Source organism: Bidens hawaiensis, unplaced genomic scaffold, assembly GCF_021521415.1.
Source record: "Bidens hawaiensis isolate Kalapana, Puna unplaced genomic scaffold, B.hawaiensis_p1.1 tig00034580_1, whole genome shotgun sequence".
Taxonomy (NCBI): domain Eukaryota; kingdom Viridiplantae; phylum Streptophyta; class Magnoliopsida; order Asterales; family Asteraceae; genus Bidens; species Bidens hawaiensis.
In genome coordinates, this window is record NW_027505326.1 from 140,736 (window position 1) to 163,967 (window position 23,232).

Genomic DNA, 23,232 nt, shown 5'->3' on the forward strand with positions numbered 1-23,232 from the left:
TCGTGTAGTGGGAAGGCCTTCCCTTGATTCACATCTTCCCGTCCAGCATAAAAAGTGAAGGGAGCCAACAAGTTAGAGGATGCTGTAGAACCGCGTGATTGATCCATTTGTGCTATTCCCTAATTCAGGAATAGGACACAATAATATAGCGCACACCAGAGAAGAGAGTACCCCTTTTATTATAAAATAAGACATGCCCCTCGCGTCCTTTCTTAATGGATGGAACAAGCGTCACTCGACAGCTCGAAAGCGGATCAGTACAAACCCACATGATCTATATTCGCTTGCGTACTAGGCGTGCTTTGTCGTACCCTGACTACTCCTCTTTCACTGGCTTATTTGTACCTAGTTACATGATGGCACTTCCCTCAGCCAATCCTCAATCGACAACAACTCCGTCCTAGCGAATCCATATCACCTGGGTCTCTTTAAAATATTAAATTAAAACTATAAAGGTTTTCATTTTTTTCTCCTTTTTGATGTTTATTGCTCTTGATCATGATAATAATATATATTATCATCAGTGTCGACGCTTATTATATTTATAAAACTATATTATAGTATTAAGATTGATACTAATATTGATACTGTTAAAAATTAAAAAGAAATATTAATAATATTTACAAATTTAATAATAATAATAATAAATTAATAGTTTTTAGTTTGATATATTGAGTGGAGACTATTAAGTCAAAAAAATGTTGGAGAGACTATATGTATATAAGCAATGCTAAAGAAAAATGGTAATTATTTTTATAACTTTAGTGTTTTTCCTTTCTTTTGGTTGGGGGGGGGGGGGGTATATTCAGTAAGAATAATAGGGAATGGTACGTTTAGCAACACTCAATAAAAATTATTTAAGTACTAGGTTATTGACCCGTGTACGACACGGGCGGAAATATAGAAATCGCCAAGTAAATATATATACAATTTCAAATGACAAGTTATTTTTTAATATATTTTTTGAGACAGCAGCATGATTTCTAATTGCAATTCATACTCACACGCAAACAAAGTATTAAAATGCATAAACTTATAAAGAATAACTTTACATACTAGAATGTTTATGAAGAAAATTTAAAACTTTAATACATAAGCTTCATAAACCTTAAAACATAATATTAACAGATGACAAACAAACTTCGTTAACATTAGTCTAGAAATCAAGCAAATCAGAAAATAACCATCCATGAAAGATTCCCGATAAGCATCCAAGAATGATCCGGGCTACTTTTCTTCCTGGACCGGGAACACAGTTGATGACATAAACATTCATATACCAATCTAACAAACATAGTGACCAACTGACTACAAAAATTGTTTTTACATTTCATGTGAAAAGTCTTGCGGTACCGGTATTTACAATCTTTACTTCTCTATTATATTGCTCAATACGTTCACGGATAATATTACTAATTTAGTCGGCTTGAATGGTTACCATGAGTATTTCTTAATTCTTTTTTGAAAAAAAAAATCAATCAAAAAAAATCAAAAATAATGCCTAAACTAAAGTAGAAGGACTAATCCGTTATTTGTTTCATCGCCGCCAATATGCCAATATTGGCACTGATAGTACGTAAATGTAACTCGTTTAAACAACTATTCAGAGTACTTTAGAAGCACTCCTAATTTAGTTGAGGAATGAAACGGTATCAATTGTTTTATAGATCGTTCTGCAACGCATTTTTGATTTGAATTGAAATCATTTTCAAATCAAAATATCTTCGTTTCCAATTTCCATTGGATTATAGTGGATAAATGTATTCTATAACAGTACACCCTAATAAAATGAAGCATGTCCAAAGCGATTTAAGAACATAACCAAATCGAAACCTTTTTAAAATGACATGTTTTAACTAGAATCAAATCGTTACATTTTGAGAATGACCCATTTTAACCCGAACCAAATCAATATCTTCTAAAATTGACCCATTATGACCCAAACCAAATCGATACGATTTTAAAAAGACCCGTTGAAGGCCGAACGAAATCAATATCTTTTTATATTGACTCGTTGACCAGAACTAAACCGATACCTTTTAAAATGACCCATTTTGACCTGAGCCAAAGAAAATCGAAACATTTATAAGATGACCCATTTTCACAAATGAAAATTGAAATAACATACTTGAAGACTAAGAAAAAAATAAAGGGTAACATATACAACATTCTTAGCTTTTGAAATCTTTTCTACCAAATGCCAATTCATTATTATTGGTTATGAAAATTTAAAAAAACAATATGAAGCTTCAATTACTTCAACCCACTTAAAAGTTGAAACTCAATTGAGTCTTTTGCTTAATTTGTGAACCCTCCATATTGTTTCATTTTTCAATAGACACTAAAACCAAACATCAAACAAACTAAATATAAATTGAAACGAAACTAAATTAAAAAAAAAAACAAAACAAAACCAAAACCAAAAACCTAAATAAAACCAAATACCAATAAAACTAAACAAAAATAAAATGAAACTAAAAAACTAAAACCGATAAATCTGAAACCAAACCGAAAACAAAAACTGTCAATACCAAAACGAAAAACTGAATAAAGTTAAACCCACCTAAAGCGAAACTAAAAAAAAAATCGAACCGAAACGAAACAACTTTATAAAAACTAAACTGAACAAAAACCGAAAGCTGAAATAAAAACAAAATAAAAAATAATTACCATGAAACTTTGAAAAGAAAACCCAAACTCATTAAAAACACATGTATTATTATTATTATTAATAGTATATTAGATTAAAATATGTTGAATGTAATTAAGTTGAATTTAATTAAATATAATTTTGAATTGTTTTATTATAAAGAAATTATGAGAATGCATATTATATAAGGAAAGAGTTATTGATTTAATAGTATAGTAGATTGTATTCAACACACTAAAATTGCAAGTAAATTGGTATATAAAAATGAATTTGTTTTAGAGCCCGTGTCACACACGGGATAATTCAAATTATAAAATTATAAGTAAAACAAATAATTACATAGCGTATATGAAAAAAAATGTATTACATCTATACAATGTGTACATAAACTGATTTTATTTATATCACAAAATTATTTTTTTTAAATGAACTTAATAAAAAAAATGCTCGTGCAAAAACGTACCCGAGAATATTTCTTTCTATTGAAAAATTCATTATCGGTACCATATATGTGTAATTGAAAGGCTTTTGGTTATGAACCAATTTCGGAAATAAAGCTTCTCATACGATAGTAGTTCTAACCACTCAGTCTAAATACAAAATGAGAGTTACCTTTATTGATATATTTATCAGTTTACCACTCATTAAAGGAAAGTAGAACATTAAATTGTAACAATTGATATTCTTCAAGAGCTATGTTTTTCTGAGCTACACCATGAAAAATATTCTGATAAGTTTCAGATGGCTTCTCAACTTTGTTATAATGACAACATAAAAAATAACATGCTTCCCATACAACGTTTAGATCACCATTGAAGGAAAAATTAATGTTAACATAAATATTTCAAAATTGATGAAAGTTAGAAGCATTAATGGGCATGGGGATGGTATGCCGAAAGTGTTCGCAGTCTTTTCTTACATTTTAATAGTTAAGGGAAAAATAGTCAGTTTGCCAAATCCCGAACCTTTTGATTATTTTAAAAAATGCCCTTAAAAATAAATTTGAAACCCGAATCATGTTTAAATTTCTAACTTTCATACTTTTGACATTTCAAAGTCAACACTTTGAACCCATAACAAATTTGATAATAAATCTATTTTACATTTTCAAACTTTTAAAAATACTCAAAATTTACATTTTTGACCCGTAACAAATTTTGACCTAAATGTAGTTAACTTGTACCAAATAATCTATTTACCAACTTTTAACCCATAATATCAAATTTAAGTTCCATAAAAAACTCGAAACACTTTTCATTTGAGAACATGATTTATTGTTGATTTTTGAAATACATCAAGTATTTTGAACTATGTAGTAAAATAATATGTTAATATTTATATTTATAAAAATATATAGATATTATATAAATATAGTGTAAAAGAAAAGTGAATAATTATTGATTTATTACATATATTATGGTAAATTAGTTTTGGAGGGAAAAAATTGTAATAATTAACCAAAACATGACAAGTGTCCACATTTATTTTACTTTATTAGAATTGGTAGATATTTGAACTATAACAGCCGTCCAATACTTTTCCAAACAAGAGCTCTAAAAGTTATTCTTACCAATCTAATGCAGTGGCTGTTGATGTTGCTTAACCTGTAAGAGTGCAATTTCTTAATATAAAGAAAAATTTTCCTCCATGAGAAGTTGGAGAACTAAAAGGTGAAAACAAGAAGATAGATATTCCAACTTGTATTAACTCTTTGTGCTAGTTATATTTCTTGAAGCACATAAGGGAGGGTTCGTATGACACTTTGGATTAGGAAAGAAACAACGAAAAGAGAGTCGACGGATATGGTAATGGAGCTATAGACGAGGTCCATAATAAGTTGGGTACGAATAAAATGGTCACTTCATGAGTTTAATTATTTTTAACGTTTGTTAGTGATAAGTACTACACTTACTAGTGTTTGAAAAACACCAAACCAAATTACTAATATCTGAAAAGAGAGGAGTAATATCATAGACCATATAGATTATCCGTGCAATTAACTATTATGATTATGTATAAAAATCAATTAAAATACATGAGAGTAACTGATTTTTATTTTTAACGAAATATAAACAAGTCAAGTCAAGTCCGAGTCAAACCAAGTTTAATATCCTTTAAGTTGGCACGTCTTATTAAAGTACCTTGTACTAGAATTCCTTGTACCATTTAAAAAAGAATTCATTATATTAGTACTGTTTAATTTGTGAGGAAATATTTATTAATATATATAATAATTAGGTTGTTCTCTATTTTGGAAGCATCAAAGCCTCTCCATAGTGTTGTTGTTGTCACGTCATCATTACGGGGCTTCGAAGTCTGCCCCGCTATGATTTAAAGCCTCTTGGGCGCCCCAATACACACACACACATACACATACAGGGGAAGTATAGAATAAAAACTCACTTGAGTTGTGAAAACCCTATGTAACATCGTTTTTTTTTGTTTTTTTACACACGTAATATATGTTGTAACATTTAATACAAAACATCGAAAACTAAAAAAAATTGCTTTGTTATTTTTTAATATTTTTTTACTAATTTTTATATATGTTTTCAGGAGAGGGAAAAAATTATATTTATATTTATATTTTTTATTCATTTTAATTATAGACCACAAGATTTAAACTTTAATTAAAAACGTTTTCACAACTCAAGTGGGTTTTATTTTAACCTTACCCCAATCCCCATACATACATACATATGTATGTAGGGATAAGATCGGGACCGTATCGGTACCGACCGGTCCCGATCCAGAAAATCAACAATTTTTGGAACCGGTACCGGTACCTGATGCTAGACTGTCGCTATCTAGTCAAAAACAATTAAATCAAGGTCCTAATCACCTAAGAAATCTAGGGTAAGTAGGGTGTCGAACCACGAGGAGTATGTGGTCAGTGTAAAGTGTAAACGATTCCGAACATTATGAAGTAATTCAATTAAAGTGCTGATCACACTAGCAAACAAGTTGGTTTTATAATAGCTAAACAAATAATCAAATATTCAATCAATCAACAAAGCAAATCACACCCGAGAATCCAAGTACGTAACCTAACAACAAACTCATGCAACTTAACAGATAAACTATCTTGTGTCAACTACAGACTGACTAACCGGTTAAACCTTAGGCATTCACGCTCGCTAACACACGGCACTAGTTATCAAACGGTCCCTGCCAGTGTGACTCAACTAAGGGCAAATGTATGCTTTCTTGCAATTAACAAGTCAAAACAATCCTACAAGCAATTATCATAGCAACTAGCACACTAATCGTTCCGATCGAAATAAACCTAAACTGACGTTGTGCACAATAATACTAGACATCAATACTTATAGATTAACATCAAAGATAGTTACAATCAATTCGTTCTTAATACCTGAGAAAAACTGAAAGATACAATACTCTACATCCCAGGTATGACTCGAAGGAACTAGCCGCGCATCGGCATCTCTCGGGCCTCGGTTATGATGAGGTAGGCCATGTATGATGCTTAGAGATGATTGGAAGTGATGGGGGCTCTCTCTTCTGCTCTGAAAATCGCCTGGAAGGTGGAGAATAGTGTCTACGGTCGTCAAAACGAATATAACATGCAAACCCTAACTTTCCCGTATGTGCGGACCATCGCGTAGCGCGATGGTCCCCTCCTCTAGTCCATCGCGTTATGCGATGGACCAAAAAGCATCATTAAATCAAGGGCATCGCGTAGCGCGATGCCCTGCCTCCCACACCCATCGCGCTATGCAATGGGTCACTTCAGTCAGCAAATCCACATGAGTGCCTCGGTAAGCGTGCTGGACATCCCCGGTCTTCATTCCATGCTCGTACAGGTCCAAATCAAGCGCGTTAAGTACCTGTGACCTGAAACACAATAAACATGTATGAAGTACCATAGTTCCTAAACTAAACGAGTAAACGGGTAAGTTAACACACATAAATATGGACAAATAAACCGAACATCAGTACCGAAATCTTCGGTTCGGTACCGGTACCAAAGGTAAAAAAATCGGGAGATACCGGTACCGGTACCGAGACTTAAAATTTTGGTACCGATTTGGTACCGACGGTACCAAATCGGTACCGGTAACGGTACGGTACCCGTACCAACCGGTACCAGTACTGAATTTGCCCATCCCTATATGTATGTGTGTGTGTGTGAGGGCCCACCTTTTCCTCTTCTGCGTCGGCCGTTCCAAGCCCCCCCCCCCCCTCATCCGCGCCCCCTTCTCCGCACCCCATAGCGAGGGGTCTTAGGAGTTTTGGTGCCTCTAAGTCCCTATTGGGCCAAGTAGCAACACCTTAATGGTCCATCTTTTTGGATTTTTTTAAAGTTGATAATTAAACTGCTATTTGTGTCAATTCACCGCTGCACGCTCGAGGCCGGAACTGACAGCACTCGGTTTTTATCAAAACCTAGGTTTTAACGAACGTAACTGAAACTGACCAAATTTGCGTCGACTTGCCGCCGTAACGCTTAGTTTTTACACCCCAGGACGCCCGGGTTTTACCAACGTCCGCGTTTTACGACCGAATAAATGCCGTTTTAAATAGTTAATCAACCAAACCCATATATTCGTGCACCACTGCAAAGCGACGGGACGGTTATATAAAAAGATCCCCTACCCGGCGTATTATCAGACCTGCCTGGCGCAACGCATCGGGTAAAACACTAGTTAAATATATAATTTATGTTACATCAAGATAAAAGAATGAAAAAAGTAACTTTTTCTTTTTTGACTTTAGGAAGCGTTTGGTATGCAGGAATGGAATGTGGAATGGAATGGACTTTACGAAGGGATGAAAAAATGTGCGTCTGGTTGGCTAAAAAATGGAATCACTCATTACCTTGTCCATTCCATTCCCTCTAAAACACCTTAAATTCATTCCATCCACCCCCCTTGTTTTTTTTCATTCTATCCCCTCTTTCACCCTACTCATCTCCACCACCCTCCCACTATTACCATCGATCACCATCACCATCACCACCGCCACCTACCACCAACGCCACCTCCACCACCAGCCCACCCCCTCCGTCGTCGACCACCGTCGTCGCCTCTGACCACTGCCGTCGCCGCCGACTACCGCCACAACATTAACCATCCACAACCACCACCTCCCACTACCACCACCGCTAATACCCACCACTGCCCCTGTCGTTACCGCCAATCACCACCACCGCCACACCACCTGCCACCGCCAACCTCCATCACCAATCGCCTCCCACTCTCGCCACCATCGCTCACCACCGCTTACCTCCAATTTATTTTTTTCCCTCTTTTTTTTTTGCCTAATTAACAACATTAATTAATTATTCATTTCATTTTTAGTTTTCTAGATGGTAATCAAACAAGATAATGGAATGATAATGATCCATTTCATTTCTTTATTCATTCCATTCCCTCATCCATTCCATTCTCTTGTCTATTCTATTACTCCATAATGCTGACCCTTAGTCTCACAAGCTAAACTAATTACGAAATTGGAATGTGATTCGCAAGTGGATATTATTAAACGATTATTAATTTAGAGCCACCAGATTAATTTTATGGTATTTAAAAAACTATTGTTTTAAATTAAAAACATCAACATCAACTTTATGAAGATAAGCCACCCTACTCCATCCATCATTCTTAATTACCAATACTATTTCCCATCCAATAATTCAACTTATTTCCCTTGTACTACCTACATTTGCTAATTATGCCAACAAAAAATAAAAAAAAAAAATTAATCCTTCTATTCATCCACTCATGCATATAGAATTAATTCTATGGTTGCTTTGATTATTCCAATCTCTTATTATATTGGCATCTTTGGAAGGTAGATCGAATTCAAACTAGACTAAATTCGAAATAACGATGGATTGTTGAACAAAACCGAAATACACGAAAAGGCTTTAAATTCGTAACTTGGATCGAGTTAATTCAAAGATACTATGCCCCCCACTAAGTAATTTTGTGTGATATTTTTTTGAATTTTATTAGTTTGGCTTAAAAAAATTATTTTTAGTATGATTTAATGTAATCATATTTGTTTGATCTGACCCGTTGCCAATATGTGTAACAAATATCTTGAATCCATCATTTTATTTACCCGGTCCTCATATTTATAACGAGTAATATTTTCGACCATATAATATAACACCGGTCCGTAAATGTACAAACAAATAATATTACAAACATTTAATATAACAATACACGATAAGTCTTATGATGCATGAAGTAATTTTATACGAATAAATCTTCTCTCCCATACCCCACCCCCAATAAAGTAAAGATGCTTAATATACACCTTAGGCTAATAAACAACTATGAATCCTCCAATCCTTAAAACCTACTCTAATGATGGCAAACCGCTACAAATGAATTAGAAGACTATTTATTTTCTGATATATAGCATAAGCACAATATATTCTTTCTTAGTTTCTTTCAAATATTTTCATAAGCAACATCAAATTATGGCTACAAGTATCATTTCATCACCCTTGTTCTTACTTCATCCTAGCCTTAATCCCATCAAGAAAACATCATCAACAATATCAAAAAAGGTGTTAATGCTTGCAAAACAAGATTCACAAAACACATCTTCATCTCTCATTCGGGTCGGATCACCCATCAAGATACAAAAGGTATGTTTTTTTCTCTTGTACCCTCTTTTTTTCATCTTATTCTTCCATCCAACTACAACTTATACAAGCCAAGCTTTGTTCTTGGACAGGTTTTTGAAGATCAATCTAGAGGCATAGTTTGTTATTTGGATGATCAAGGAGAGATCACATGTGAAGGATACGATGAAGGGCCTCGCCCACATCCGGGTGTTACAAGATTTTCGTGTCATCAAAGGTAAATTTTCTTTTCAAAATTAATCTTTTTACATGTGACACTTGGTAATTGGTATTTGTCGATTTGGACATTAGTTTTTAAGTTAACAAGTTTTATAATCGATCCCAAATGAACCTGTCATATGATTTAAGTCAACGTAAATTGACACGTTATATAATTTTAGTAAAGCTGAATTGACTTGTCATATAACTTTAAAAGACCAGAATTTACCCATAAGCAAACGGGTGGTGTTCGTTGATTTGGACTCTTTTAAAGTTAGTAAGTTTTATAAAGACCAATTTGGCACGTTGTATAATTTAACTAGATCCGAATTACCCATAAGTAAAATCTTTTTACCATATCAATTTCTCGATAAACGAGTCATAATTGTCACCGATGATTTTATATGAACTTATGATGGAATTTGAAATTTGCAGAGGAAAACAAGATATTGTTCATCTTCTTGAAAGGAGTCTGCTTCAAGTTAGAGATGGTGGTAAAGTGAACTAACCATAATTTATGTCTTATGAAGAGATGGTGGTAAAGTCAACTAACTATGATTTATGTCTTATGAAGAGATGGTGGGAGAAACCATCTTAGCAGTTAAATAATTGATCTGACATGAAACAACCTTGTAAATAGTTGTAGACAAAACAAACCCAAAGACATTTATATGTATGTGTGTAGTTGTTTGGGCATTGTGTCATTTGAATAATGAAACATTAGAATTAGACAATAGGGTGTAACATGACACCTCATTCCACATACACTCTCTTTCACTCTTATCAAGAAAATAATTTCAAATTCATCAATCTCCCTTTCAAAATAAAATAATAGTTTTATATTATTAAAGTAATTAATAAAATAAAGTTTTGTTGGAAAAGAAGTGGATTTGGACGCTGAAAGTATCAGTGGAATTCCCTCACAACTTTCACCAATGTTGGCCCCAATTTAAGGGGGCGGTTTTTGCCAATTTCCCTAAAAGCCACATCAGCACAAATTGGTGAATTCAATTAGATGTGTTTTTATTGTTCCAACTATGATAAGAAAGATACAAAAGAACAATGAGCAATAAACAATAATAAAAAAACGTAGCGACGCATCTTGTTATCTATTTGTCTTCTGTTTCGATGTAAACATTGCTTTTTCATCAAAGTATATTGCATTTTGATCAATTACAAAAAACAAAAATAAACAAATATTTAAAAACACAATCTTGTTTTCTTTTGTTTTTTGGTTTTTTTAACATTTCAGTATAAAAATTTTATTATAAACGGAATACTATTAAGAATATGTATTTTTCTAATATGAGTTTGTAAGTTTTTCTTTCTTTCTTGTATTTTTTTCATTATAAATCGTAAATAAATTATTGGCTTCAAAATAAAATTTAAATGTTTACTCTTTTAAAATCTAAAAATAATTTTGTTTAAAGAAAATAAATATTTTTATTACTTATAATAAATTTTATAGGAAAAATTAAAAACTAAATCATATATATGTAATAAAAAATTAATATAGATTGGATTATAAATGAGAGTAAAAAGTTGGTTGCCTTGAGTCGATTAGAATAGGTATTTGTTACTTTTCATGCAATTGCTATGTATTTATAGATAACAAGATATACTATTTTATCTTCACATGACATAAGACAAGGCTACGCAATGCTTCCAATTATTTTTCAAACCAGCCCATCAATTTTCTTATACCGATTTAACAGTAATACTCAAATGGCTTAAAAACAAATGATTAATTCATAGACTTCATCTAACCGAAAGTTAAAGACGAAATAAAAGGTTCAAGAACTATGTTTTTTACAAAAACTGTTTATTCCTATGGACCTAAACATTCTTAAATAATGAAGACAGACTTCATCTAACCGATAGTTAAAGACGAACCAAAAGGTTCAATAACTATATTTTTTACAAAAACTGTTTATTTCTATTGACCAAAACATTTTTAAATAATAAAGACGGTTACACATAAAAAGAAAACAAATAAATGCTATCCAAAATTAAGGGAATTTTATTTTAAATAAATCTATAATAACTCCGTCTCTTTACGGGTCACCCATCGAGTCAGGTCCTAATGTTGGATCAAATGCTTTGCATTACTATCACCTTCACTTCTTGCATTTTATATCCTTTTCACTTTTTAAATGTATTTTTTTTCAACATTCAATTTTATAGTACCCTAACAGCATGATCAGGGTCAGCCACAATACGAAAGACCCACAATTTACAGGGTAACAATTTAATCTATTTTTAAGCAAAAATATTTTTGATAGTGTAATATCTGTTTCTATATTAATGATGGATAAAAATATGATGATTATATGGGGTTGATGATTAAGAAGAAGTTAGGCTAACCTTTCCCTTGAGAAATAGTAACAAAAAGGGAATTGGAATTTGGAATCTCTGTACCTTAAAAAACGAATAGGCTATAGTAATATAATCTACATAACTAAGGTATTTTAACAAGTCAGTTTTCGGTTTATTAGAATTTAAAACTACGACTAGTTTAAAACTGAATTCCAATTCAAAGAAGATTTGAAAACTAATTTGAATTACTAACAATAGTGGATCAGTTTCCATACTCATTAAAACCGAACTGAACCAAACCAACTACAGGTATTTTTTTACGTGGTAAAATTATAGGTATTTCAAGTCCAATTTTTCTGACCAAAATAGTGTACAATTATATTTTTTTTAAGTTATTCTTAACTAGGTTCAAATTCAGAGTTAACTAACCCATAACCGACCAACCATAACATTTAAAATTGATTAACCAAAACAGCCATAACCAACTGGCAGGGTCGAGTGGTCGACGGACCCCGGTCAGAATTTTTTTTAATATTAATGTTTAAACCCAATTACTTAACTCATACAAGACTCAAAAAAATTTTCACCTTCAGTTTAAAAACTTTTAACGGTACTTTTAGATGGCCTTGTTAACTAATTGTAGTTATCCATTAACTGTCATTTTGTTTATAGTCACAGTTGTGATTTTAAAGCAAAACCGACCCAAGTCGATCAATGCAGACCCCGGGCCCACACCCTCAAATCCCGCAAATTCGGTTTGTAGATTCGGCCCATAACTTTCATAACCCGAGATAATCGGATCGCCCGCTTGAAACCCATGGGCGTAGGCCGTTAAACCATTACAATAGCATATAACGGATTAACAGCACACCTTTTTGTTTATTTCATCATATTTTGTTATCATTATTTTATTATTATTATTATTATTATTATTATTATTATTATTATTATTATTATTATTATTATTATTATCTGCACACAGTCGCCGTATAGTTATCTCGTTTTCTGATCTATACAGTGTTGAATCATTTGTATAATAATTTAATTTCAGCTTTTAGTTCAGCGAATAATATGCACAGAGTACCAAAATTAGGGTTTACCACGGCCTAATTCCGCTCTAAATTAGGGTTTCTGACGGAACAATGACGTCAGAGATTGATCAGCAGGATTGGATCACGGAGGTTCCGAAAGCTAGCAATGATTATTTGCAGAAATTCAGACTCTACGAAACTCGCTCTGTATGATTACTGTATATATATTGCTTTAATTATAATGTTATATGATGTTATGCTTTGAATTATAGACTTGTTAGAATTAGGTTACGTGTAATTAAGCTAATATTAGTTGATGTTAGCCTGTTAGGATGTATGCGGATTGAGTGAGTGTAAACGAGTTCTCGATGACGTGTGAGATTAGGATTAACATTAACCTTTGCTGCTATTAGTTTTCATTTTATGACATCATATGTGTAGGAATATATTTGCTGAATTGTTGTGGTTTTTGTGTATGCTTGGTGTTAGGTTTAGATCACACGAACAACCGAGAACAATAAACGAAAATAACACGAGAGGTTATGTGCAGTTTGTTTTTTAAGAGGTAAAATGTCCGTCGTCTGCGGACTACATCTATACAGACCTCTGTAGAAGAAGAGGTGGACCAAAGGTTAGTAGTCTGTAATAAGAAGATAAGAAGGCTGTTTGTTTTTTTTAACTTCTGCAGACTGGTAAATAATCTGAAATCAAACCTAGGTCGTTTCAATCTCCTCAAGCAAAAATCAAACCTAGGTCTTTTCAATATGAGTTCTCATATGCTTGATTTATATGATGTTATGGTTTGTGTTGTAAGTTTGTTGAAAATAGGTTACATGTAATTGAGTATATATTAGTTGATGTAAGGATGTATGCAGATCAATCGAGATTAAGATTTATGTGATTGATTTACCGAGAATAGTAAAGGAAAAGAACTCAAGAGATTTAGCGTGGCTCGGTCCGGAGTGACCTACGTCCATGGGCGACAGCTAAGGTTTAAGTTTTATTGAGTGATAATCGTTTACAAGTACAATTATCGATTATAGGAAACATAATTAGGGTTAATATCTTGGTAACTTAGTCAGTAAGATAACCAACTGGGCCTGGGGCTTGCTAGGGCCGGCCAAACCCGCCGGTATCCTTCTTCTAATTGGCTTGACCGATAACGGCCCGAAGCCTACATCCCAACACCTGGTGCGCTGTTATTTATTGATACACGCGCTTGGGAGTGTGCATGGGATAGTAGTGAAAATTCTTGATTTACCTTAAATCATTAAGGTTTTATTGGCCCTACCTTAAGGTTCACTGCTTACATGGTGTCAGACAGAGATATTGACATCACTTGAGTGATCATAAGGTGCTTGTAAGAAATTTATGCTTATACAATGATCCATCCATTTGGATAGCAAATCAATTTGTTAGTCAGTTCAACTTGAATAGAAAATAAATCTAAATCTAGCTTAACGCCATTTTTTTTTCAAGAATGTCTTTCTAAATTCTTTAATTTAATTTTGATTTTTAGTCGTACCACACTCTCGAATTTGTCACATGCCCTAGTTCCCTACTATTTCATTGTGCACTTTTTTTTTCAGTCCCTCACTTTTTTTGCGCCTAGGCTCTAGGCGAGGCCTATGCACCTAGCGCATTTGATAACTATGGTTTAAACTTGATCACATTATTGTGTGATGACTGATTGGTAGGCACATTGTTGACCATTAGCAATCTTTTGCATCTTTTACAGAACTTTTATATGGTTGGAAGCAGTAAGAATAGATCAGTTTGGAGGGTGTTAAAGATTGACAGGACGGAACCTGCTGAGCTAAATATTACTGAAGATCCCACGACATACACTGAAATTGAATATTGTGATCTTCTAAAGCGTATACATGATGGAAATAAGTCTACAGGAGGGCTTAGATTAGTTTGCACTTGTTACGGGATTGTTGGTATGCTCTATTTTGATGTTTTAAAAGGATGGGCATTTACTACAATAATTTATTCTCACAGTTTTATTGATGTTCTGATTTTAGGATTCGTAAAGATTTTGGGACCTTATTATATGCTGCTTATTACAGAAAGACGGAAAATTGGTGTAATATGTGGTCATGCAATTTATGCAATTACCAAGAGCGAGGTCTTACCAATTCCCAATTCTACTGTTCAACCAAGTGTGGCTTACTCTAAGAATGAAAACAGGTTTTTGTCAATTCTGCGTGTAAATGTAAAATGTACTTTTGGTATTATTAAGTCAGAACTACTTTTTATTCAATATTCGTATGCATCCTTATGCATAAGATTGTTAATGACAGATTTATGTGACATATTTAGCTCTTGCTTTTACGATTCTTCTCTAGCATTATGATTGTTGTGATGTTAATTTAAACTGTTGTTGTTAGGGTTTTAATGTGAATGTATTTTCTACATTACAGGTTGGCATTTTTTGTTTAATTTATATTTCTATGCATTCGGTTATAATAATTGTTGACTTTGAGATGATGTTTTGACTGCGTTGACTAGATATAAAAAGCTCCTATGCTCGGTGGATCTTACAAAGGACTTCTATTTCAGCTACTCGTACCGTATTATGCATAGTTTTCAAAATAATTTATCCCCCCACAAGACAGGAAATGAAACTATGTTTGTTTGGAATGAGTTTTTAACTAGCACGATTCACAATCAGCTGAGGAATAATCTCTGGACAGTGCAACTAGTGTATGGCTTCTTCAAACAGGTATATTTAGCATTCATTGTTTCATTAAAAATGGTATATAATGCTAGCATACTTTTAAAGCCAAGTATAATCGCCTAAATGATATATGAATTTTCCCCACCAAAATTCAGGTCAAAGTTTCAACAGGTGAAAAAGATTTCAAGTTGACCCTCATTGCTAGACGGTCTCGCCATTATGCTGGAACCAGGTTTGATGATACTATTGATGAGACTATTACCATTGATTTATGAAGCAAAAATAAGATGCTTTTTTTGCTAATAAATTTTAATATCTACTGTTTTTAGATATTTAAAACGAGGGGTAAATGAGAAGGGCCGTGTTGCCAATGATGTTGAAACAAAACAGATTGTATTTGAAGATTTACCTGAAGGATGTCCTGTGCAAATAAGCTCTGTTGTTCAGAACAGGGGTTCAATACCCTTGTTTTGGTCCCAAGAAACTTCAAAAATAAATGTTAAGCCTGACATAATATGTAAGACAATATATAATGAATTGTTTGATTATAATTTTCTAGTTCATTTGGTTTAAGCATTGCTTATCCTTGTAGTGTCAAAGAAGGACCCCAAATATGAGGCCACCAGACTTCACTTTGAGAATCTTACCAAGAGATACGGAAATCCTATTATAATTTTGAATCTGATAAAGGTAAATATGTTTCAGTTATCTGCAGTGTGTTTCTTATTAATATCTAATCATTGTGTGGTTTTGCAGACTAAAGAAAAGAAACCCCGGGAATCCCTTCTTCGTGAGGAATTTGCTCACGCTATTGAGTTGATTAATAAAGATTTGCCTGTGGAAAAGCGTTTAAAGTTTCTTCATTGGGATTTAAGCAAGCATTCTAGAAAGTATGTTGTACTCTGCGCCTACTATGTTTTCTGGAATTAATCTGGTGTTGACTTTTTTTTTTCAATCTTTGATTTTTCAGCAAATCTACAAATGTGTTGGTACTTTTGGGGAAAGTAGCTACTTATGCATTGAATCTAACTGGCTTCTTTTATTGTCAAGTAATCCCAAATTCAGGGTCCCAAGAGCTGTTAAACTGTTCGAGGTAAAGCCAAATGCAAACTCTAACTATGCAGATACTAGTTTTTGTTGTTGTACTAGCGGAAAACTTAATTGGACTTCAACTTAACTGTTTTTAGATGTTTCTTCTAGTCCGTTTATTTAATTGAAAATTTTTGGCAAGCTTTTGACTTTTACATGTTTTTTCAACCTTTACAATCAAAGGTTTTTTACTTTCATTGAGTAAAATTGTTGTAAATAAGTCTACGAAGTTTTCTAAGTCATCAACGTGCATACTTGGCTCTTAGCTATGACATATACTAATAAAGGACAAATCTATTGTCATTTCCTGTGTTTTACACACTGCCAAATGATAAAAAGAATTGATAACTTTATTGTGTTTAGAGGCGAGCTTACTTCTTAAATGCACCTTATCTTTTTACATTACTTTAATAATCTTTGGAACGTAACTTAATTGGGCTGAAGTTCTAGCTTTAAAAATTGAGTTTTTAACCTTTAATAAATTTTATATTCTAAATGACTGTTTACAGTTGATGCTCCTTTCTGGAATTGTGACTTCATTTAAAATAAAACGTTTGCTCTCAGTTTCAATATTACAATTCAAAAATCTTGCTGTTTTATGTAAAGACTCAATTCAAAATCGAAATAAATAAATACACTATCTTTATGTAGTACATTAATTTACTAATTCAATAAACACTGCAATCAGCCACCTCATCATCATCATCATCATCGTACTCAGTATATCCCACCAATAGCAAAGCTATAGTAGGGTCTGAGGAGGGTAAGATGTAGACAGCCTTACCTCTACCCCATAGGGATAGAGAGGCTGCTTCCGGTGAGACCCTCGGCTCGATAGTAGTTTTGCATCAAGCCTTGGACATAAGACACATAACACTCAACCATCGGGACACCGACCGATTGGTGCATGTACCCTTGTCTTTCGGCTATCAACGCCACCACATGATGCCTGATTAACCTTCCGCCACTTTTAACGTTATTTTCACGATATTGGTAAAATAACGTCAAAATTAGTGCAATTTCGCTTTTGCCCACCCGAGGGTTCACACATATATACATTATATGCGTGCACTGCAATCAGCCACCTAGTTTGTTTTAATTTTCTTTTTGAATCTGCAAGTGTCATTAATGCCTAGAGTCATGTCACTGGGATGATAATGGTGAACATCACAGTGTCCAGGCTAAAAACAAAGATGCTGTCAACGTTAGTTTCAAGCCTCCTAAATATCAAGCGGGAGTCTTAAGAACAAACTGCATAGATTGTTTGGATCGTACAAATGTTGCTCAATTTGCATATGGTTGGGTTGCGCTTGGTCATCAATTGCATCGTATCGGTTATAGAGATACCCCTGATATTGAGCTGTACTCCACTTTAGCAGATGGTTTAATGAGAATTTATGAGAAAATGGGTGACACTCTAGCACTACAGTATGGTGGTTCTGCAGCTCACAATAAGGTAATGCATTATAATATAATAATGTTGATTTACATCACTAAAATGTTCATACTCAAAAGTGCTAATTGCATAAAGTTATAGCAAGCTTTTTGGTAATATTTCTGTTTCGGGTAACCAATTTATTTTATGCCAGAAATAAATTTCATCGAAGTTCGTTTTCTTGATTTGTGGTAATTTACGTAAGATAAATGGTTTTCAAGTATCATCATCATGTTAGAAAAAAGTCAATATGGTCAAACGTTACCTTCATGCGACATCATCATTTTGACATTTAACTTGATATGCAGAAAAAGTTGAAGCAAATCTATGGTTTATCACTTTATTGACTTATTCACAGTTTATGATTCTTGAATTGACAACTATGCTTTTGTAATCACTTTTGTATTATAATTTACACTTTTAAACTGCGTAATAAATTAGTAATTAAGTTATTTAATGTTTTATTATATTTTTTTAGATAGATATTTTGTCAGAGAAGAGGTCAATGGAAGGCTGCAACTCAGTCACAGGAATTCCTTAGAACGCTACAACGTTACTACAGTAATGCATACATGGATGCTGAAAAGCAAGATGCCATTAATTTGTAAGTGAAATAAATATCATATATTTACTCATGGCATTCTCCATAATGGCATAATCTTGAACTGGGTCAATGTGTAAACAGGTTCCTGGGTCACTATCAGCCACAAATTGGGAAACCTGCACTGTGGGAATTGGATTCAGATCAACATTACAATGTTGGTAGCCAAGGTTCTAAATTTTCAGTCGAAAGAGCTAGGTACTGTTTTGTGATATCATCAAGAAAATTAATTAATTAATAGATGAATAAATAAAGATATTTGAAGATACTTTTATCATTTTTAAGTGACAGTGTGATAAGAGGAATACAAAATCTTTCTTCCACACAAAATCTGACTAAGCGAATGCTTTATGTATATGCAGGCTTATTAAAAGGTCATTGTCGGTTGGCAACAGGCTTTGTGATGACAACATTCTCTGTGATAGAACTTCTATTGGAACTGCTAAAAATAATGAAGAATCTGAAAGTGATCCGTCTCATCAAAGGTCGGATATATTTCTTTCTTAATTTTTACCGTGAATTTAAAAGTTGTAGTAAAAAGTTGTAAAATATGTGAGAAATTGTACAGGTATACAAACTCAATGTCTTCTGAAGAGTGCACCGACAGTGCTCGAATGTTTTACAATAAAGATTCCTTCGACTACTCAAATTTTCTTGATATTGATTGGCTTTCATCATCTGGAAATTCATGTGAAGACGACACATATGAAAGGTAATTCATGATGTGTTTTATCTAGGGTTGTCAATCGTGTTGGCAGGTCGCTTGCTGGTCAACCTGTTTAGTTAAACGGGTAGAGTGGGTTGTGTTCCGGGTTATGCTCACCCCTAGTTATCCATATGTTTTTTCTATTATATATAATTTGTCACTTGTAAACCCTATGTTAACTTTGCCGTCACTTCTTGGCTGCAGGTCGACGGTTGTAGGCTCCCCGATGGGCGGTCAGTCATCTGATAATGTTGTAAATGAAATTTGCACTGTCGCTGGTGATTCCGAGATGTGTACTAATTTAAAGGTTGGTTCTCTTTTCACTGAATTCTTATATTTTTTTTTCTTTTACCAAACTCACGGGCCTCATCAATACCCTACTAAGTACTAGCCACTGGGACCAGTGACCTTCACGGGGTTTTTCTTATTTCACCAAATTGTTATTTGTCGATTTATATTTACTGTTTTATTACCATATATCCTTTTGTTTTTATTATTATTAACTTGGGTGCAGGATGGTAGGAGCCCGATTGTGGGCGGGTTTTCAGATAGATTTGCGGAATGGGTGACCCATGGGGATATTGTGTTCCCTTGATCAGTTTTGTCAACGAAACCTAACAACAAACGACTTGCTTACCCGTGGGCCATTGAATTGAGTCATCCCCTACAAAGGTTGTGGGCTGCAAAGGAGAAATAAATGGCAAAAGATGATAACACTAGAGATATAGAACAAGCCGTACCGCTATACAAGTAAAGTATGCTAACCGTGAAAAAAATGTCGAAAAAGCATGAATGAAAGGATTAGAGCCCTAGTGCAAGTACAAAGGAGTAATTTGAATGTCTGTAAATAGTTTTCTTTAAATTGTTTCAAGTTCTGAGAATCTTTAAGTTGTGTATATAGCTTTCAGAATTGGTTTATTATATTCTCTTTGGACCCGAATATTAAGGATTGATTATTTTAAACTATTGAGAATTTTTATGTATTGTCTTTTGACTCAATGTTCTTAAAACCAGACCAGAACGAACTGTTAGGACTAGTGTCGGTGCCGATAGAAAGTTCATATATATTTGTTCACTTCTACCATGCTCCCCAAGGATGTTCTCGATGTCAAATACGGTTTCAACCAATGTTTTCAGGCTCGGCCCGGGTGTCGACCCCGACGCCTTACCGGGTCAAAGGTCGGACCGACCCGGGAGGGCAGACCAGTGTTTGGCTCGGATGACATCATAAATAATTAAAATATATATGTTATATATATATATATATAATTCATATACATATAAAAAATAATAATAACCAAAAATAATAATAATAATAAACTTTAATGTTTATATATGTTTTACACTGTTCATAGGGTAATTATTAAAGCTTATGACCCAAGTTCGAATCTCGGCATGCACTTTTCGTTTTGGATTTAATGAAAAAAAGAGGTTTTACCAGTTCACCCGCCGGATCACCGGGTCCTGACCGACCGCCACCCGCAAAACTTAAGCGGGTTTTTATAAAACAGCCCAAATACCCTGACCCGGGCCGATATAGGGACCGAATCCCGGTCGGACCGGCCAGGCAGGGCCGGGTTTCAAACACTGGTTTCAACAGGCCTGCCATACAGAGGTAGTGTTGCTTCAAAGAAAACACAAAAAGAACAGATGCAATATTAAGGAGGCTGATCCACCTCTTAAGGAAGATCAGGCCTTTATACGATACGGAAAGTAAAACCGTAAACAATGATGTAGAAATAGAGAGACGTATGATTCCAACGTGTTTATGCCCTTGGTCTGTTATATTCGAAAATGTTTATCGTCGAAAACCAGATTCATTTTCTAAAATTTTAGATTTTAATAATCTAAACTATGACTTGTTGACCGATAACAATCCCACCTTTGTTGCAATCTCAGGCAAAACCAAAGAAGTATATTCTTCCAACAATTAGATGATGATCGTCGTTTGACAACAAAAGTAAATTAAAAACGTCAGTTGTCAACCTAGTGTATGGACTATTTGAGTAAACTGCGGTTGTCGTTCAATCCAATAGTTTTAAATCTGCAATTGCGTGTGGTTTCATTTCAATTGCAATTAAACCCGACCCCACTAACCCCATTAAGTCTTATCGTTAAACCCATCAGCATACCACTCACGTAAAGGCTCCCAAATACACCTCAACCCCTCACGCGAAGGGACTTGCAAATTAGGGTTGGGGTTTATTAGGGAGAAAAAGGGCAAAACTTCCCCTCAAGTGAAATGATACCACAAGAATGAAAATCACAGATTTTAAAAATAGTGGACTAAAACCGCATATTCAGACAAACAAAAGAGATGAAAACCATAGTTTACTCGGATAGTTATTAGCCGCCAAGTTAAAGTACATAGTGCATTCGACACGCTAAAACGTTTTAATGAATCTGTAATGTTATCACCAAACAAATCCACCATAACCTTAAAAACAGTAGAAGCAAAAAAACAAGGCAAAATTCGCATGTTCCACAAATTTATAGAAACTAAAACATCCGATTCAATAAAACATTGCCTGGTACCAAAAAAACAACTAAAATTATGAAGTTATCCTCATTCTTCAAAACATTGTACTCTGATCTTAAAATAAAATTGCAAAAATAACATAAAGCTGACATGATTAAATTCAGTTCCAACCAGTAGCAGCAGCACCTTCAGCGGCCGGTACAGGTGCAGCCACGGCTTCCCATCCATCGCCTGCTGCAACTGGAGCTGAAAAAACAAAAATAAAAATTTAAGTCCAAATACTGGATTCACAAGAAAACAAAAACTAACATATTTAGATATTTGTAACAAAACAATATAAGCATTATACAAATTTCTACTTTCTTACCATCAGCATCAGCCCAACCGCCTGCAGCTGCCGGAGCACCAGCAATTGGTGGTTGTGTCACATCAGCAGACCATTGTGCATCAGGAATCTGGGATGACCACTGATCATCAAGTCCGATGGCACCGGCTCCGTAATCCTTGTAGTCGGCAACAGCCAGTTCATCCTCTTCTTCCTTAGCCTCTTCTGGTTCCCTGTAGAAAAACAAGTCAACCTGCAAAAACAAGTTGGTTTCAATAAAACTCCGGTAAAGCAAATGAATAAAAAATTCACAAAACCGAAGTTTTTTATTTATACCATAACATCCCACTTATGCCCTTGGTTGATCACACCTCGCATCTGCAAAACCATCCTTGCTAGAAGCCAAAACAAGCACCCGATGCTGTGTTTCCCCTTGTTGTTAGCTGGGATACCAATGTCAACGTATCTCATTGGTGAATCAGTGTCACAGAAAGCAATGGTGGGTATGTTTCCCAAAGCAGCTTCCTTAATAGGCTGTGAAGATACAATAATAATTTCATAAGTATCTATCATGATGTCAGAGACATGTGCATGAACTTGATTAGCAATAATACAAACCTGGTGATCAGTACGTGGGTCGGTCAATATGAGAAGACGTGGCTCGCTGAAAGAGGTTTGAAGCTGATTGGTGAAGGTACCAGGAGTGTGGCGACCTGCAATGGCATGAGCCCCGGTGTACTGGGCAAACTTGAGCACGGCTCTCTGACCATATGGTCTAGCAGATTGCACAATGATGTCCTGTGGGTTCTCAATGGCAACAATTACCCTAGCAGCCATTTGCAGCTTCTCCCAGGTCTTTCCAAGGTTGATAATGTAAATTCCTAAGCGATAAAAGTGCTAAAATTGTCAGTATTTGATGCAAATATATCAATAAAACAAGTGTGAAAAAATTCACTGATTAAAACTAGTCAAAATGTTAACAGAAACAAAAGTAAAGCAACTATTGTAATACTGAAACGATAAAATTTCAACACAACATGAAGTAAATATCAATAACCCAAGTGCAAAATGGAATTCAATGATCAAAACTGCTCAAAATG

The 23,232-nt window shown here is 34.2% G+C and overlaps 2 protein-coding genes and 1 pseudogene across 4 annotated transcripts; 2 read left to right on the top strand and 1 right to left on the bottom strand.

Moving 5' to 3' along the window:
* The first annotated feature begins 9,095 nt into the window (after positions 1 to 9,095).
* On the top strand, positions 9,096 to 10,109 carry LOC143612412 (uncharacterized). The gene is made up of 4 exons (XM_077086401.1): positions 9,096 to 9,272; positions 9,362 to 9,486; positions 9,903 to 9,951; positions 9,996 to 10,109. Exons 1-4 carry the CDS (start codon positions 9,102 to 9,104, stop codon positions 10,017 to 10,019), a joined length of 369 nt encoding a protein of 122 aa, XP_076942516.1. The 5' UTR covers positions 9,096 to 9,101; the 3' UTR covers positions 10,020 to 10,109.
* A 2,786-nt stretch (positions 10,110 to 12,895) lies between these two features.
* On the top strand, positions 12,896 to 20,051 carry LOC143612404 (phosphoinositide phosphatase SAC2-like; annotated as a pseudogene). Its single transcript, XR_013149938.1, has 16 exons — positions 12,896 to 13,021; positions 14,553 to 14,757; positions 14,842 to 15,007; positions 15,329 to 15,542; positions 15,653 to 15,729; positions 15,827 to 16,014; positions 16,090 to 16,187; positions 16,254 to 16,387; positions 16,468 to 16,583; positions 17,723 to 18,042; positions 18,504 to 18,625; positions 18,707 to 18,820; positions 18,985 to 19,107; positions 19,191 to 19,334; positions 19,533 to 19,635; positions 19,843 to 20,051. The product of XR_013149938.1 is annotated as a phosphoinositide phosphatase SAC2-like (transcript).
* A 1,825-nt stretch (positions 20,052 to 21,876) lies between these two features.
* Positions 21,877 to 23,021, bottom strand: LOC143612409 (small ribosomal subunit protein uS2-like). 2 transcript variants are annotated; one of them, XM_077086398.1, is made up of 4 exons: positions 22,751 to 23,021; positions 22,469 to 22,666; positions 22,175 to 22,385; positions 21,877 to 22,053 (listed from the first exon to the last, which is right to left on the bottom strand). In XM_077086398.1, exons 1-4 carry the CDS (start codon positions 22,967 to 22,969, stop codon positions 21,968 to 21,970), a joined length of 714 nt encoding a protein of 237 aa, XP_076942513.1. In that variant the 5' UTR covers positions 22,970 to 23,021; the 3' UTR covers positions 21,877 to 21,967. The 2 variants fall into 2 exon arrangements, with proteins under 2 accessions (XP_076942513.1, XP_076942514.1); XM_077086399.1 differs by having other exon boundaries at positions 21,894 to 22,041; positions 22,193 to 22,385.
* Positions 23,022 to 23,232: the final 211 nt, after the last annotated feature.

Bases quoted from the DNA above. Each gene is read 5' to 3' on its own strand.
- LOC143612409 (XM_077086398.1), bottom strand. From the start codon at position 22,969: ATGGCTGCTAGGGTAATTGTTGCCATTGAGAACCCACAGGACATCATT. The intron at 22,667-22,750 runs GTTTGTATTATT...GTATCTTCACAG, and splicing joins ACCCACGTACTGATCACCAG to CCTATTAAGGAAGCTGCTTT. The intron at 22,386-22,468 runs GTATAAATAAAA...TTGTTTTTGCAG, and splicing joins GGCATAAGTGGGATGTTATG to GTTGACTTGTTTTTCTACAG.
- LOC143612412 (XM_077086401.1), top strand. From the start codon at position 9,102: ATGGCTACAAGTATCATTTCATCACCCTTGTTCTTACTTCATCCTAGC. The intron at 9,487-9,902 runs GTAAATTTTCTT...TGAAATTTGCAG, and splicing joins AGATTTTCGTGTCATCAAAG to AGGAAAACAAGATATTGTTC. The intron at 9,952-9,995 runs AGAGATGGTGGT...TATGTCTTATGA, and splicing joins AAAGGAGTCTGCTTCAAGTT to AGAGATGGTGGTAAAGTCAA.